The sequence below is a fragment of the Pimephales promelas genome, chromosome 4, assembly GCF_988280905.1.
Source record: "Pimephales promelas chromosome 4, fPimPro1.hap1.1, whole genome shotgun sequence".
Lineage (NCBI taxonomy): Eukaryota > Metazoa > Chordata > Actinopteri > Cypriniformes > Leuciscidae > Pimephales > Pimephales promelas.
This window is the reverse complement of record NC_142772.1, coordinates 47,579,733-47,597,362: the sequence shown is the minus strand read 5'-3', so window position 1 is coordinate 47,597,362 and position 17,630 is coordinate 47,579,733. Positions and strand designations below refer to the sequence as shown.

At 37.0% G+C, this 17,630-nt stretch overlaps 1 protein-coding gene across 1 annotated transcript in view; it reads right to left on the bottom strand.

Moving 5' to 3' along the window:
- The window catches only part of mapkap1 (MAPK associated protein 1), a 47,939-nt gene that overhangs the window by 15,913 nt on the left and 14,396 nt on the right, over positions 1-17,630 (bottom strand). Inside the window, exons 5-7 of the mRNA XM_039655063.2 lie at positions 16,637-16,809; positions 10,614-10,790; positions 4,490-4,599 (exon numbers count right to left, since the gene is read on the bottom strand). Coding sequence (XP_039510997.1) covers positions 4,490-4,599; positions 10,614-10,790; positions 16,637-16,809 — 460 coding nt within the window. The remainder of the gene's footprint in view (positions 1-4,489; positions 4,600-10,613; positions 10,791-16,636; positions 16,810-17,630) is intronic.

Here is a 17,630-nt window from a genome sequence, read left to right as displayed (position 1 = left end):
GGATGGATGGGGATATGGATGGATGGATGGGGATATGGATGGATGGATGGGGATATGGATGGATGGATGGGGATATGGATGGATGGGGATATGAATGGATGGACGGGGATATGGATGGATGGGGATATGGATGGATGGACGGGGATATGGATGGATGGGGATATGGATGGATGGGGATATGGATGGATGGATGGGGATATGGATGGATGGGGATATGGATGGATGGATGGATGGATGGATGGATGGGGATATGGATGGATGGATGGGGATATGGATTGATGGATGGGGATATAGATGGATGGATGGATGGGGATATAGATGGATGGATGGATGGATGGGGATATGGATGGATAGATGGATGGATGGGTATAAGGATGGATGGGGATGGGGATAAGGATGGATGGGGATGGGGATAAGGATGGATGGGGATGGGGATATGGATGGATGGGGATGAGGATGGGAAAATGGATGGATGGATGGATGAGGATGGGAAAATGGATGGATGGATGGATGAGGATGGGGATATGGATGGATGGAGATATGGATGGATGGATGGATGGATGGGGATATGGATGGATGGAGATATGGATGGATGGATGGATGGATGGGGATATGGATGGATGGATGGATGGGGATATGGATGGATGGATGGTGATATGGATGGATGGATGGATGGGGATATGGATGGGGATATAGATGGATGGATGGATGGGGATATGGATGGATAGATGGATGGATGGGTATAAGGATGGATGGGGATGGGGATAAGGATGGATGGGGATGGGGATATGGATGGATGGGGATGAGGGTGGGAAAATGGATGGATGGATGGATGAGGATGGGAAAATGGATGGATGGATGGATGAGGATGGGGATATGGATGGATGGAGTGGAATAAATGGATGGATGGAGTGGAATGAATGGATGGATGGATGGATGGATGGGAATGGATGGATGGGGATATGGATGGATGGTGATGGGGATGGGGGTGGGAAAATGGATGGATGGATGGGGATTGGGATATGGATAGATGGATGGATGGATGGATGGATGGAGGGGAATAAATGGATGGATGGAGGGGAATGAATGGATGGATGGGAATGGACGGATGGATGGGATTAATGGTAGATAGAACAAAAAATGATAGAAAGATAAGCAATAGATAGATTGATAGATAGTCAGATGGAGCGATTGATAGACAGATTTATATATATGGATGGATGAAGGATAGATGGCTAGATAGACAAAACAACAGGAAATTATCTATCTTGACAAAGGGTTTGTTCAAATACAGGTTTTAAATTACTAAATAATGGGGGAAAAAAAACATATAAAAAAAAAAAAAAAAAAAACACAGCAAACCAGTGACACCCGCTGGTCACTGGTTTGCTGTGTTTTTTTTTTTTTTGGTTTTTTTTTTGAGCAATTGTTTTTTTTCCCCAGAGAAGAGAAGGCACCACAGTGGACAGAAGATTGGATTGGTCTCTTGTCTCCAGCGGGTAAATAAACAATCAATACTCATCTAAATGCAGATGAGAGCACGGCCCACGCCGTCTAACGTTTCTCTTCTGGACCAACTACCCCATCACATCCACTCAAGACGTCTTCTGAGACACCATCTCGGACTAAAACAAACCATCACCTGGCCGGGACAGGCCAATGGCTCACTGCCCACAGGGCAATTCTGTAGGTTTATTTCCAATTAAACTCCCTCTGAGGGCTCTCTTGGGTTTCTGTCAAATCAATCCGTCTCTGATGAGGCTGTACATCAAACACAAGTACTCTCAAACCACTGAAACTAAATATGCTATTATATAACTGAGTGAGTGTGGCCATCCTTTTAAGAGCTAGGAGTTTTTCTCTCTTTTTTAAGCTGACTGAGGCATGTCACAAATCCCAAAAGAGAAACTCTGGGTTTGTTTTTATGCCCCAGAGACGCCTGGGAAGATTGAGTTCGCGGTTCCTCTGATTCCTTTAAAAAGACAAAGAAACGCATATCTCACCAAGTCGGAGCATTTCTTTTTCTCTTATTCTCATAGTCTTTGTTGTTGATAGAAAAGCTGTCAAATACTTGCTTGGTTTTGCAGAAAGAAATGGCAACGGATTGAGTTTCTACCAAAAATAGCATCCAAAACATTCTCACATTAGACTATTTGTGAATTTCAAAGGACTAAATGGTTTCAAGTGAAAGGCAATTGTCATTGTGATTGATTATCTTTAAAATGACTACAGACAGTTTAGTTGTACTAAAATAGCACATGTTGTTGTCATATTTGAGGAAATAAATAAAAATTTGACTATTTGGGAAAAAAGCATGTTTAGGAGTCTATTAAATAACACCTACAAAACAAATTTAAAAAAAAAAACTTCATAATATGGATTAAATATATAAAATTCATTCTAAACATGACAAAAATAATGACAAAACCTGGATATGGGGGGATATCAAAAGTTTGATTTCTAGACCTGGATATAATGTAATTTAACATAATAAAATATAATGTAATTAATATAATATAATATAAAATGATAATTACACGTTTAATATAATAAAAAAAAATTAGGAGATTAGGAGACAAACTTTTTAATAATAAAGATATTGCTCTATTTTTGATACTGTTTTATAATGTATTACAACATACGAGTAAGAAAGTGGAATATTTAACATCATATTCTTCAGTATTTACCCGTATGTGGATTGTTTCGTATGTTTTGTTTGTTGAAATAATCTATTTTATGTGTGTCACATGATTTGTAAAATTTGTATTTGAGTGTTGTGCATTCAATAAACAGTAGTTTGGAGCAGTTATGCGGGCCTCACACTTCTTTTTTCCACTATTGTTATTCTTTTTACACCTGAGCCCAAGTAGGATGCGTGGGATGTGTAGGATTACAAATTTATTTAAATGTTTAATTTAGGTTCCAGTACAATAGTATATAAACTGAGAAAGTCTAGTAGACTAAATTTAGCATTTGAGGTACAAATGAGCAGATTACTAAGATTCTTTGTCTTTTGAATAGTTATGCTTACATGCTTTGTTTCAGAGTGTCTCCCCCTCTATGTAAAGCCACCTCAATAAGCTCTATGATAATGGGTGATACAATCAAGCTGATTGGATTCTATACATGACACTGTTATGCTGATGAGATCAGGGCTGGGGAATTTCCGGTAACGAGTTGAATCCAGGGCTTCATTTACATGCTTTGTTTCAGAGTGTCTCCACCTTTATGTAACCCGTTCACCTTGTAAGATATATGAACACTAAGTATTTTGCCTTTAGTCAGACTTTTTGGACGAAGCAGACTACAGCAATAAAGAACCCATCTTAAAAAGATACTTCCAAGTCTCCTGGTCTTCACTTCTGAGTTTTCAAACACTTTAGAAGAAAAACTTCACAAGAGAAGCGTGGGATGTGCACACCTTTGTATTTTTGATTGTTGAAAAATAGGTGCCTTGATTCCACAAAGGTTGAGAACCACTCCTATAGACTAGTCAATCTGGTGTTGATGAAGGCGTACATGAGCTATACTGATGAGACTGAGTGGATACACACGGGGCGAACGAGAAGACTATAGCCTCTTTAAACTGACAGGGCTCGCCCGCAGAACCCTTACTGAAGTGAACTTCTCTCGCTGCAGGCTTTGACCTCAGTGTGAGCTAAATCCAAGAGAGATGAGGCTCCAGTGGCTCTCCACGCACCATCATTTTCTCTGAGTTTCATCCATTTTCTCTCTAATATACTTTCGTTCCCGCACCATTGCTTCCCATTCTTTATGTGCACTTCTCCGTCTCCGAGTCAGTCTGCGGCTCAATCTCTTCTCCTCACCCCTCTTATCTCACCGCTGCCCCGGCTCATCATGGCCATCAAAGGGGCGATCCGTTACCTGTGACTTTTTGTATTAAAGTCTCTGGCCTTATCAGATTCGCCCATTCGGCGATGACAAATTAGGACGGCACATTGCCACGGTTATCGGGCCAAATCGCAGCAGACGGCTTCACTTACTTTCTAAGATGAAAACTACGGACACGCACAAATTCCAGTTCGACTGACAATTCAAAGGCACCATTTGCTACACTTCTTACAGCATTTATTATTTTCCCCTGAAGTCCACTTTTTTGCACCACAACATTTCATTTTCATGCCGATATGTAAAGGCATTTGAGTTGTTATTGAAGTGAATTGTTTTTGTTAATTGAAATAAAATATGTTACTGGATTTAAAAAAAATGATTGTAACATTGGCAACTAACTAAAATATAAAGTGCTAAAATTACTACAATTAAAATGGAAATAAAAATAATGAAAAATAATAAAAATAACAAAAACTAAACCTATAAAAATAAAAGCTCAATTAATTCTAATAATAGTAAATAAATAATAGTAAAATAACATCAAAATAGATAATACAACTATAGGGATTTAAGCTTGAATCCAAAACATATCTATCACTTCACATTAAGTGTGAGATGAATCTTTCAGATGTCTCACCTGATCCTTTCTGGGAGCCCTTCCTCTTTTTGAGGGCCTTCTGCAAAATATCCTTCATGGTCACTTTCAGGCTGTCCACTGGGATCAGGGAGAAACCATGAGCGGCGTTTCTGTGGGTGAGGAAGAGAAATCATCAGTCATATTGAATAAATCTTTAACATGCGAGTTAGATGCGAGGTTCATGTCCATCAGAGCATCAACACTGAGATCATGCCCTCAGATTCTCAGGACTGAGCTTTGAGTCTCAACCAATGGCTGAGCATATCATATTCAATTATATGAAAGATATCAAACCATTAGGTTCAAGATGAGATGGACGTGATTTCGATTTTTTTTTTCTCCCCTGTGGAAACTATGAGGTTAGAAACTATGCATCATCGTCAAGTGACGTTGTGATAACAAAGCATCGAGTTACATAAAAATATTAAGAAACCTTTACGCTAACTGAAACAAAATAAATGTAAATAGAACGTTTCTTTATTTTATTTTATTCCAATTTCAGTTTGAAATATTAAAACTGAAAATAATAAAAAACTAAATGGACAGATTTTTTTTTTATTCCTAAAAATAACTAATATTAACATGAAAACAGAAAATGTAAAGGTAAAAACCAATTCAAAATATTAATAGACACTATAATAGTATATTAATGATACTAAAATGACACGGCTCGGCTACTATTGCGTCTTATGATTTGAATTATTGCATATTGTCATAATAAACAATGCCAGTGATAACTTAAAGGATTAGTTCACTTTTGAAAAAACTTTTGCTGATAATTTCCTCACCCCCATGTCATCCAAGATGTCCATGTCTTTCTTTCCTCAGTCGAAAAGAAATTTAGGTTTTTGATGAAAACATTCCAGGATTTTTCTCCATATAATGGACTTCAATGGGAACCGGATGGTTCAAGGTCCAAAAGACGGTTAATAACAGTTTCAGAAGCAGCTTCAAATGTCTTTAAACGACACCAGACGATGAATAAGGGTCTTATCATGCGAAACGATCGGTTATTTCAAAACTTATTCCAAAAATGTAACTTTTCTAAGGACAAATGCTAGCCTTGCTCTATTCTGTGAGGCGCGTTTGTAACGTCACGTAATTACGTTCAAAAGGTCACGGGCGACGTAGCCGGAAGTACAAAATCAAAATCGTCCGACATCGTTGTTTTACCTTTTAATTTCTTTTTTGTAAACGGTGTTTGAGTTAGTTTTCACGTTCAACCTATGCGTTCAACTTGTAAACACTCTGACTCTGTACTTCTGGCTACGTCGCCCGTGACCTTTTGAACGTAATTACGTAATACGTGACGTTGCAAATGCGCCTCACAGAATAGAGCAAGGCTAGCATTTGTCCTTAGAAAAGTTACATTTTTGGAATAAGCATTGAAATAACCGATCGTTTCGCATGATAAGACCCTTATTCATCGTCTGGTGTCGTTTAAAGACATTTGAAGCTGCATCTGAAACTGTTATTAACTGTCTTTTGGACCTTGAACCATCCGGTTCCCATTGAAGTCCATTATATGGAGAAAAATCCTGGAATGTTTTCATCAAAAACCTAAATTTCTTTTCGACTGAGGAAAGAAAGACATGGACATCTTGGATGACATGGGGGTGAGTAAATTATCAGCAAAAGTTTTTTCAAAAGTGAACTAATCCTTTAAAACTAAAATGTGCGAGCCAGAGATTTTGAACACAATTACTCTGTAATTTACTCTGTAATTTTTTACAAATATGTTCACACTTTTAGAGACATAATAAACGAGAGCGGATTCAGACCAATTACTCAGACTGATTAACTTAACAGCACCACAACACTCAAGTATAAAAATGAAACCATTATTTTTTTGCAGATGTACTTTGAGATTCAAGAGGATCATTCTTGAATGACAGTTTCGCGCTACTGGTGTGAACAGTAACAGTTAATGTCAGAAGAAAGAGTGCGTTGTACTCTTAAATGGTCGCCGGCTTGCTTTATCGGAGCACACAACGGGGCCGAGGGGCCGTCCACGAGTCAAACTTTGAGCACATGGACGCATCACTGCGATAGACTACATCAACACAACAACAACCCCAGGCCAGAAACCGGAGAGCACACACTTTCTGGACAGTGGACTCGCTTGTCCACTTCCATTTAGCAGTCCTGACCCGTCAGCCTCGGGCCAGGGCTTCTGACAGGCTTCACGTCAGAAGAGGTCGCCGGCCCCGATGGCCCACTGAGGGCCAAGCACTGGCTCAGTTCTCGCCCAGGGTCCTGCAGTGCCACATCAGTGGTCCTCTCGTGAAGGGAGCATGCAGCTGACCCAGAGAGCTCTGAACGCCAGCCGACGGCTGAGAGCTGATGAATAAATCACAAATAAATACGGACAAAAGACAATGAAAAGTGCAAAGCAGCTGGGCCACAAATGCAACTTTTGTAGAAATAAATTAATTAATTTATACCACAGGCAAAGAGTCCCGTTCAAAAGTTTGGAGTCGGTAGATGATTAATGTTTTTGCCAGTTTATCAAACATACAGTAAAAAATGTGAAATATTATTGCAGTCTGAAATAACCGATTTCTATGTGGATATATTGTAAAAATGTAATTTATTCTTGAGATCAAAGCTAATTTTCAGCATCATTACTCTCTTCAGTGTCACATGATCCTTCAGAAATCTTTCTAATATGCTGATTGGCGCTCAAGAAATACTTCTTATGATCATCAACGCTGAAAACAGCTGCGTTCTTTAATATTTGTGTGGAAACCAAGATAATGTCATAGGATTCTTCGATGAATAGAAAGTTCAAATGAACAGCATTTATTTGAAATACACTGTAAAAAAATGATTTTTTGGTAAGGTAAATACTACTGAAAAAAACCCAATGTAATTTACAAGAAAAAGTTAGTTCAGGCAAGAATAAAAAAAAACTAAGAAAATTCCATATCAGAACTTAGTTCAAGCGAGTAGAAATGAAGCATAAATATGAACTCAATAAAATAAAGTAAAAATGACTCAACTTTTCTGATACTGGTGTTCCCATCATGCACTGGGCCTTGAATAATTAATGAGGTTAATTTTTCACTGGTTTCCAGCTGTATTTATACTGTTTTATCATTGCTTTTGTTGTCAGGATTAGTAACTTGCCATTTTGTGACATTTTGAGGAAATTTTCTGCTCAAAATGACACATTAAACACAAAAACGATCCATCAAATGTTACCGTCATTGTGTATTGTCTACCAAGTATTGAGGTCTTTGCATTCACATCATGCTTAACATCTGACATTACTTAGATAGGCTAAGTAAAACACATACTATAAATGTCTGGTATAATTCAATAAAATTGTTTGAGTGAAATGTAATGCAAAGGAAATTACAACTAAATCGATATTCAATCAACCTTTTACTAGCCAAGTTACTTATATTCTTTGTTACTTTCACTTAACTAAATTAAAGTTTACTTAATTCCATATTCCAAGTAAATTTTAACTTAAGATTTCTAATTAAAGCTACTGATAAATATGTTTAGGTTTTTACTTGGCAAATCTTTGTAAATTTACTAGCATTTTCTGAGTGGAAAAAGTTGCATAGCTTTTTTCAAGTAAATCCTACTCCACATTTTTTTCAGTGTAGAAATCTTTTATAACATTATGCATGTCTTAGCTCTCATGATCAATTTAATGCAACTTTGCTGAATGCAAGAATTCATGTTTTTGAAAAAACAAAAATCATACCGACCTCAAACTTTTGAACGGTGGTGTATCTTATTTCTTTACTCGCTGGTGAAACGTTAAAGTCCCCGTGAAATCAAAATTGAACCTATTTACTTTGTTAGCGCATATTACTAGTCTTGTGGTGAACAATTAATCCGTGCAAGTGAATATATATTAAAAAAATGTTTTACCTTAGTAATCTTTAATCAAAATCTGAAAAGTTACTTCCGGTCTGGAACGGTTTCTTTTTCTGATTCACAGTTTGGGTGGGGAAACGCTTAACCACTCCCCTCAAACCGTTAGTTTGCTATGAGCGAGAGATGGAGAGGAGGAGCGCTAGAGGAAAACCCTGCCCTCTGTTCAATATTCCGTTTCACTTGGAAATACGTCACAGCACTGGAGAAAAATCGTTTCCAACTTCCGGTTCACGGGGACTTTAATGGAACAGTTCACCCAAAATCTGCAAAATCTGTATTTCCTAATAAAAACATCCATGATTACTTGTTCATTGGTGCAAATATCACCCAATCTAAGCAAGTGCAAGAAAAATCTGTGACATACACAAACAAGCAGAACTGTTTACAAACCAAATTCAGTTTTACATCCAAAAGCAAGGTTCCCAATCACAGCCACGACAGTCTGGCAGAGAGCCATTCAAATCTAATTAGCAACTTCAAATGAATAGGGGTCTCCTAATGCTTTGTCAGTCACATTAACCAAACAGTTGTTTAGAGACATTCCCAAACGCACAGAAGAGCAGCAATCCAATCGGTCCCACTTAATATTAAGTGGCTTTAAGTACTATATACTTACATCGAAATTAATAATTTGATACAATGGACTTATTGTGTACATACATGTTTTTACATTGTACTTATATTTTAAAAATACCAGCATGTGTATTATTATACGCCAGTGCGACTTTTTAGAATGGGCTGTTTAATAGATGCTGGAAATGTAAAAAAGAAATTTGTACATATGAAGAGTTCAGATGCAAAAGCCTCTAAGTGCCATTTGAAATTTTCTTCTAGAATGATGATTTTTATCAAGCTTGTATATTTAAGTTCAATGATTTCACTTAAATGGCAATGATAATTACCTATTAATTGTTATTTAAGTGAAATTACTGAACTTGAATATACAAGTTTGATAAAAATTATCATTAAAGAAGAAAATTTCAAATGGCATTTAGAGGCTTTTGCATCTGAACTATTATGTTCTTTGGCATTGTTCAAAAAATTCAACCTTTTTGGAAAATTGTGTTAAAATATCTTGGAGAATGTTTGGGATTTGACCTTCCATTTTCATCAAGGATTTGCCTTTTAGGCGATAAAGATTTCCCAGATTAAATATATTGAGTTTTCCCTTGTTACTGTGGGTGTATTCACGGCAGTACGATTGATACTCCGATTTTGGAAAGATATTCAGATATGTCCTTCATTTAAAATGTGGATTGAGTCTATGGTGGAGAATATCATATGAAAGAACGTTAGCTAAAGTGAACGGAAAGCATAGAGATGTTGACATGTGGGAGAATTTTATTCAGTTGGTTACTTTGAGTTGTAACTTGCCCATACTGTTGTGCATAAACTATAACCTCTTTAATTATTTTTTTTCTTCATTCATTGTTATTATTTTGATTGTTGCATTTATTTATGTATATATTTTGTTATATATGAGAAAAACCAATAAAAACTTAATTTCTAAAAAAAAAAAATACCAGCATGTAATTACAGCTATAATTAGTTTATGTAGTTACATTTGTAATTACACTGTTGATCCTCCCATTACACCTTAACCTACCCTTAAACCGACCCATACCACCACACCTGTCCCTCACCTTACCCGTATTACACCTCAATAGCAGCAAAAGCGTTTTACAATACAACAGGAACACAATAATACATTGTACTTATTGTTCAATGTAAGTACATAAAGCCACTTAATATAAAGTGGGACCATCCAATCTAATCACAAAGATGAGAGCTTCATGAAGAGGCACGAGGAAAAAATCTCCAACAAACTTAAACGGCCAGGCATTTAAACCTACAACCTTCAGATAGTTCTCAAAAGGAGGCAAACTTCAAGACAAACATCAATAAATTGAATATTTGATGATGACAGTGATAGATTTGTGGTTAGCTATGGTTCGTATATACCTATATGTATCTACCTATCGAAATATATACATTACCATTAAAAAGTTTAGGGTTGGTAAGGTTGGCCCCAAACATTTGAACATTTAAAGTTAAAATTATGGTATATAATATATTTATAAAGTTTGTCAACAAAAATCTGTTCCATTATGTATAACGTGTGGTAATTGAGGTACATTTTGACTTGATGTTGACTTTAGATGTGTTTGTTCTTCGCAGAGCCAGTAGTTAAACTGAAAGTGATAAAGTCAGACTTAAGTGGCTTTCTTACATTCGAACAAAGAGTGACTGTTTGGGCCCCAGTCCAGGAGATGAATACTTCTCGACCAGCGCCAGTGTGCTGAAGCCAAACTTGTGGATGGGTTCGTTAGAGTCCAGCGGAGGGAAGTCTGTGTCCACCTCTCCATCATCCTCAGCGATGTGGAGACAGTAGGTGTTGACATTTTCTCTGTGGAGGCATGAGAAAATAAGAGAGATCAAACTCAAAGAGAAGGATGTTGTTGAAAAGTATGTCCACCATTTCAAAAAGGTCAAATCATTGTTCCCATTATAAGAAACAAAGGCTTAGATTGGTAACAAGTCTGAATTAATTGCAATGAATTTCATTTATTATGCACCATCAGTAAAAACAAATTGCTTATGCTCACCAAGGGTGCATTTATTTGATCGAAAATATAGTAAAAACAATTGTTTTCTATTTATATACATTTTAAAATGTCTTCTGAAAATGAATTTTATTCTAAAATTACAGACTTCAGACAATCTTTCTAATGTGGTATTTGCTGTTCTAATATTCCAATATTTGGTGCTCAATTATTAATAATGCTTCTTGTTATCATCCATGTAAAAACGGTTTTTTTCTACTTGGAAACTATGATACATTTTTTTTTCCAGGATTCTTTGATGAATTAAAAAGTTCAAAAGAACAGCATTTATTTAAAAGATAAATGTTTTGGAACATTATAAATGTCTTTACTTGCTTTTAAAACTTACTGTTTCACGGTTTCCACAAAAATATTAAGCAGCAAAAGAAGTGATTGATAATAATCAGAAATGTTTCTTGGGCAGTAAATCATCACATTAGAGTGATTTCTGAAGGATCATGTGACACTGAAGACTGGAGTAATGATGCTGAAAATTCAGATTTGATCCCAGGAATAAATGACATTTTTCAATTTATTAACATTTAAAAGAGATGTTAAATGATAATAATATTGCAGCCTTGGTGACTATAAGACACTTCAAAAACATTTAAAAAAAAAAAAAACGTAATTATTCCGAACTTTTGACCAGTTACTACTTCGAAAATTACTTCTAACCCTTCAATTCAAAAGTGATCCAAGCTCTGTTTGTGTAAAAGTGGCTCTGAAGGACTCTTTCTAAAAGCTCTGGTTTGTTAAAGATGGGTGACGACAACAGGGACATGAAACAAAAGCACCCAGACACAATTTATGAGGGCATGTAAATGAGGGCTATTCATTGAGGAGCAAAAACATTGAGTGTTTGTTAGGATGCAGCCTGGCACAGACTGAGGATGAATCAAAAGAGAAGCACTGGGAAGAGTTAACCTTACTGGTTTCATGGTTAAACCTTTTGTTATATCATTATATATAGTGTAGGCTGGCAGTATTCCAGATTACTTTTGCCCAAAGCTTTGTTTTATATCATAATGGATCGACTCCTTAAGGAAAACTGATCCATCAGAAATATAAAACTAACAGCAACCTATTCCACGATTCATCCAGTGGAGGCATGTTAAGCTTTGTCTTTATGATATAGCTTTCATCCCTCGAGGCCAGTGCCTGCTCTGGTGTTTTTGCTGGGACGATGGCGTTTTAATTTGCTCTGACACACTGTCGAAATCCAGGCCTGAGCTGTAAAGACTAACTGTCATGGTGTTAATCAGACCCATGATCCTGCTCAGGCAGCCTGAGGAGATGACATCCGACTGAGAAGAGGCCTGAATCTGCTCTTTTTGTGTTTCACCTCCAAATTCTGTGCCATCCAAGATGATATATTTCCTCTTGAATTTCTAAGATCATTGTCGGTCTCAAAAGTCTTGATTCTTAACCCTGACATTAGACACAAAGTTTGTTTTGTCGAGCATCATATCTGATAAATCAGGCTTATATGGCTCAAATAGTATAGTGAGAATGTGAAGCTTGTGTTAAAGGGGGGGGGGGGGGGACTTGAATTTCAGGAACAACCCGAGCTGGGTTGTCCACTTGAAAAATTCGACAACATATCGGACAAAATGGTAACTGCGAATTGGTATTTCGCTGCCTAGTTAAGTTGTTTCAGCAAATTGCAGCGATCCATTTCCTGAAGTCTCTAAAAAGATAGCTTCGTTTACTTGTTTTAATTGGATTCTACAGTCGATCCCACAGCTCTTTTCCATTTTAGATGCGTTTTCTCGACCAACAGTGGGTGTAAGGCCATGTGTCCACCAAAGCATTTTTCCACGCGCCTGGCGTGGAATTGTTTTCAATTGTTTTCAATGGGAGCGCCGCGTTTTTTAAACGCCATGAGCGTACCGAGGCGCTGAGCGGTTTTTTTCACGCTGAAGCGCCGAGCGCCCGGCGTTTTTACTGGTCGCTGGGAGTTGAAAAATTATCAACTTTGGATAAAACGCAGCGCTCATCACTGTCACTTTTTACCCAGCCGTCCAATCACAGTGGAGGAGGGGCGGGACTAATACCACACCGACCAACTGTCAACATTCAAACTGCTGCGGATATTCTGTATCATAGCAACGAAACGTCTCAACGGAAAAAACGCTGCGCTGCCAAAACGCTCAAGCGCCCAATGCACGGCGTCTTCAGCAGAGCGTCTAGCGTTTTCACCTGGCTAAAAACGCTTTGGTGGACACACGGCCTAACCTAGAGCCCGACCGATAAAGGATTTTGAAGGCCGATACCGATACAAATTTTTGGGGGTTTTAAAATCCGATATTCCAATATATTATGTTTTTTTTATTAAATATTGTTGGATTTCACACACGTGTAAAAGAAAAGCTAACTTTTCTGCACAAGATGCGTTTGATACTTTCTCTCTATGTCTAGATGTTCACTCCTCGCAAGTATAACTTACAATTTACAATGCAGGGGCTGTAACTAGAGATATGCTAGTTATAAATACAGTAATAATTACTTTATTTAGGCAGAAAAAGTTAATTGTTGTTTCCAAGCTCATTAATGTTAACGTTAGCGGTCTTCCACTGATGATAGTGGCATTAGCTAGCTTTGTGGTTAGCTAGTCTATGATGAGCCATAATTTAGCAATAGATAACGTCATACTGCAAATTGTAAAACATACATTTTCAATATAACAGGCCAAGGAGAGATGATTGAAGCGTGTTTTGTCCGTTTTTATTTTATTTTTTTAAATATTCATTTATCGGCCATTATAACTGCCGATACCGTTATTTTGGAAAATGCATAATATCGGCCGATAATATCGGCTAGAGCCAGACCGATATATCAGCGGGCCGATATTATCGGCCGATATTAGCCATTTTCCAAACTATCGGTATCGGCAGTTATAATGGCCGATAAATGAATATTTCAAAAATAAAATAAAAACGGACGAAACACGCTTGAACGATGTCATGAGTGTTGGAGTTGTATAGTTCTGTCCAGCAGAGGGCACTCTACACCGTTCCTGTTGGCAACACTCGTTGAGTTGGTCACGATACATACATTGCTTGAATAACAATTAAAAGAACATTCGCATCAGTTCTCTGAACTCAAATAAGCATGACAAAATTTGTGACTATCATGTCCAGTTTTGCTGCTGTTAAATAAGTCGAGAGTGAAGCGGAATTAGCTAGTAATAGTCACGTTACGTTGTTACAGTGTAGTTGACTGACCGTCCTTTTAACTTTTGACAACATGACTGAAGTATTTCTTCAATAGTGCGTGACAGTTATAACAATGAGACGGATCATCTCTCCTTGGCCTGTTTATATTGAAAATGTATGTTTTACAATTTGCACTATGACATAATCCATTGCTAAATTATGGCTCATCATAGACTAGCTAACCACAATTGTGACAATAAAAGAAACAAGTTTCTTTTTAAAATGCATTATCATATTATTTTAGTTAAAATTCATAAATAACTACAAATAACTAATGTTAGGGAAATCTGTTCATGTTTTGTTGCGCGTCTCTGAAAAAAAAATAAAAATTATCGGCCGATATATCGGATTTTAAAACCAAAAAATATTTGTATCGGCCTTCAAAATCCTTTATCGGTCGGGCTCTAAACCGCATTGACTTCCGCCTACTGTGACGCCATGTGTCTCCATACTAGATGGAAACACAGTCTAGGATTCATTTTAATAAACTACTCAAACGAAGCAGGTCAGCTGAACTGTAGGAGAAAGGGTGATGGGAAATTAGAGGTTCAGAGGGCGATCTGAATGTCCTGAAAAAACCATCTTTATATTCAAGAGGGGCATCCCTTTACCTTGATCCCCTCCCAAAAGCTTTCTAGTAATGGCCAAAGCCGTACGGAGGTGGTAGACTCATTGAAATCCCACACAAGTAGTGTATCTCTTCCTCTCTACAGCCTGACCCTCCTCCAGGGGGAAAAGGCTCATTGCTATGCCAATCAGGTCTCACATCAACCACCCAGACTGTCTGTGTGAGGCACCAAGCTGCCCAAGAGGGAATCTGCTTTTTTTTTTCCCTCGTCTTCTCTCCATTTTAATGGTTACCCTCTCCTCAGACTGACCGAAGTATAAATCTTCATATTGTACCATGTACCAGGGAGAAAATTCCTGCGCTATACGGTCAGCAAACCTCGGAGACGCACTGAATGAGGAGATGAGAAAGAAACCCAGGGGAATCCCTGCCTTGGCTGGGAAAGGTCAAGACTGGCATTAGCAGCAGAGGTAGATGGAAAAGGAATATAAATGCCTCTGGGAAGGATCACTAGTAGAGTAGCACTTTCCAAGCAGACTGACAACAAGCATATTTTATTTATGACACCCTAAAGAAGCATCCATTAAAAGCCCCGATATACTCATAGCGAAGATGTTTCAAACTCCTGAAATGGTCTCAAAATTTGCTCTAAATGACCGTTCTTTGATTTGGAGAAGTATACTGAGTTATTGAAATGGTTATATGACTTCTTTCGGATTTGAATGGTGGCCGTCTTAAAGATCATGGGGATAATTGTCGGATCTATATATTTAATCACGTGAAAATTCTCACCACTAACAACATGTAGTAGATCTCAACTAGTGATGCACGATATATCGGCCGCCATATCGGTATCGGCCGATGTATGTTAATTTTTAGTGAAAATTAGGAAAATTAAAATTGAAAATTAGGCTGACATATTAAAGTTGATAATTAATGTATTATTTCCTTCAGCTGAGACGCTTCAGATGCACTGTGTAACATGCTGGTTTGGAATTGCTTGAAATGTGATTGGAAAAATTTTGGTTAGCATTATTTTATTTTATTATATTTATTTCTCACTGTAACTTATTTTTTTGGCATGGTACATATATATTTTTTTTGTCTGTATATGAGCTTACTTGTGTTTTGATGTTGTCTTGGCACAAATGATATGGTTTACTCTCCTTTTGGGAGTCTTGTATGAATGAATGTCTTGTTTGGTTTTGGCTTATATATTTAGCTATATAGTACTACTGTAAAGCACGTTTTTTTTTGTTTTGTTTTTTCTTGTGTATTTGTTATTTGGTTTTTGCTATTTGTTATGTTAAATTCCAGCAGCTGTAAGGTCAATTTTTTATTTGAATCTAGAATCGAGGACCCCCTCGAAAACGAGATGGCTCATCTCAAGGGGCTATAAAAAAAAAAAAAATGAAAATACAGTTTAGTGCAGCACAAGTCTGTCATATAGTCCATGTAAACTATATGATGAGATTGGGATATGGATTTTAATGGTGAGACTTTTGTTTTTGTAATCAGACTCTCAAAAATTAAATAAAAATTTGGATTTAGATTTATCGGCCAATATATCGGTTATCGGCTTTCAAGTATAAAGAATTATCGGTTATCGGTATTGGCCAAAATGTTCATATCGGTGCATCCCTAATCTCAACTAAACACAATGTACTATCGTATACTAATCCGGCATGTTACGCTCTGCGTAAGTGGTATTTACGACAGTAACGTTAATTACAAGTACTCCACAGTGACTCTAGGGGTCGCTGTTTGACAAAAACGGAATTCCTGCATAGTGCCCCTTTAAGGATAACGTTAACATCAACGTATAAGTGCTTATATGAAGGATGTGTGTGAAGTTTCTTCTACTAACATGAGCTTGGGTTCACGGCCCTCACAGGTGTACTGCCAGCAGATGAGCCCGATAAGATCGTGGACCCGAGCGTTAGCCATCGTGACCACCGTCATGGGGTGAAGCTTTTCTTGGGTCGACTGCATCGAGAGGTAGACGTCAATTTTTTTGGTTGCCGTTGTACCAACATGGCCCTGAAAAAGAAAGGGAAAGGAAGTCTGTAAGTAATCGAAAAGATACTGCAAATTTTAAAGGTGAATAGATACAAATAGTCAAACTATGGCCTTTTTTTAGTCTCTGTGTCATATCCTGACTACATTAGTGCTCTCTATCCACAAAGTTTGTCAGTACAAGTAAAAAAAAAATGAGCCCCAATGAAAGATAAAATTCTAGTTAAATTAAAAGAATCAGAAATATTATTATAGATGGTAAATAAAATAAAAAAATAAAATAAAAATATATATATATATATATATATATAAAATATATATAATATATATATATATATATATATAAAATATAAAAAATATATATTTTTTTTTTATATATATTTATATATATATATATATATATATATATTTATATATATATATATATATATATATATATATATATATTGTTAATATCACTTACAAGATTCAAATAAACTTACAGGCATTTTTCTGGATTGTTTTTAAGGTTTTACTGGAAGAGGGAAAGCCGATGTGCATTCCCGACAAATTCATAGTACAGAAAACAGAGTGTTTGTAAAAACATGACTCTAAAGAGCCAAAGGGGAACAGGTGATGAAGACAGCTGTAATTGATGCACAATGACAAACTACACCTAAAATCTCCAAGACTGTCAAAAAATGAAAACGGCAGTCTTTCTCTTTTCTGCGAAGGTGTTATAGCCTGAAGGTGACGCTAATGCACGGAGACAGGGGAGAAACCTGTGTGACGCCGGGTGCTTCTGTTCTGTACTTTACAAAGAGCATGCTTAGAGGATGAGGAAAAGACTCTTTAATAATTGTTTT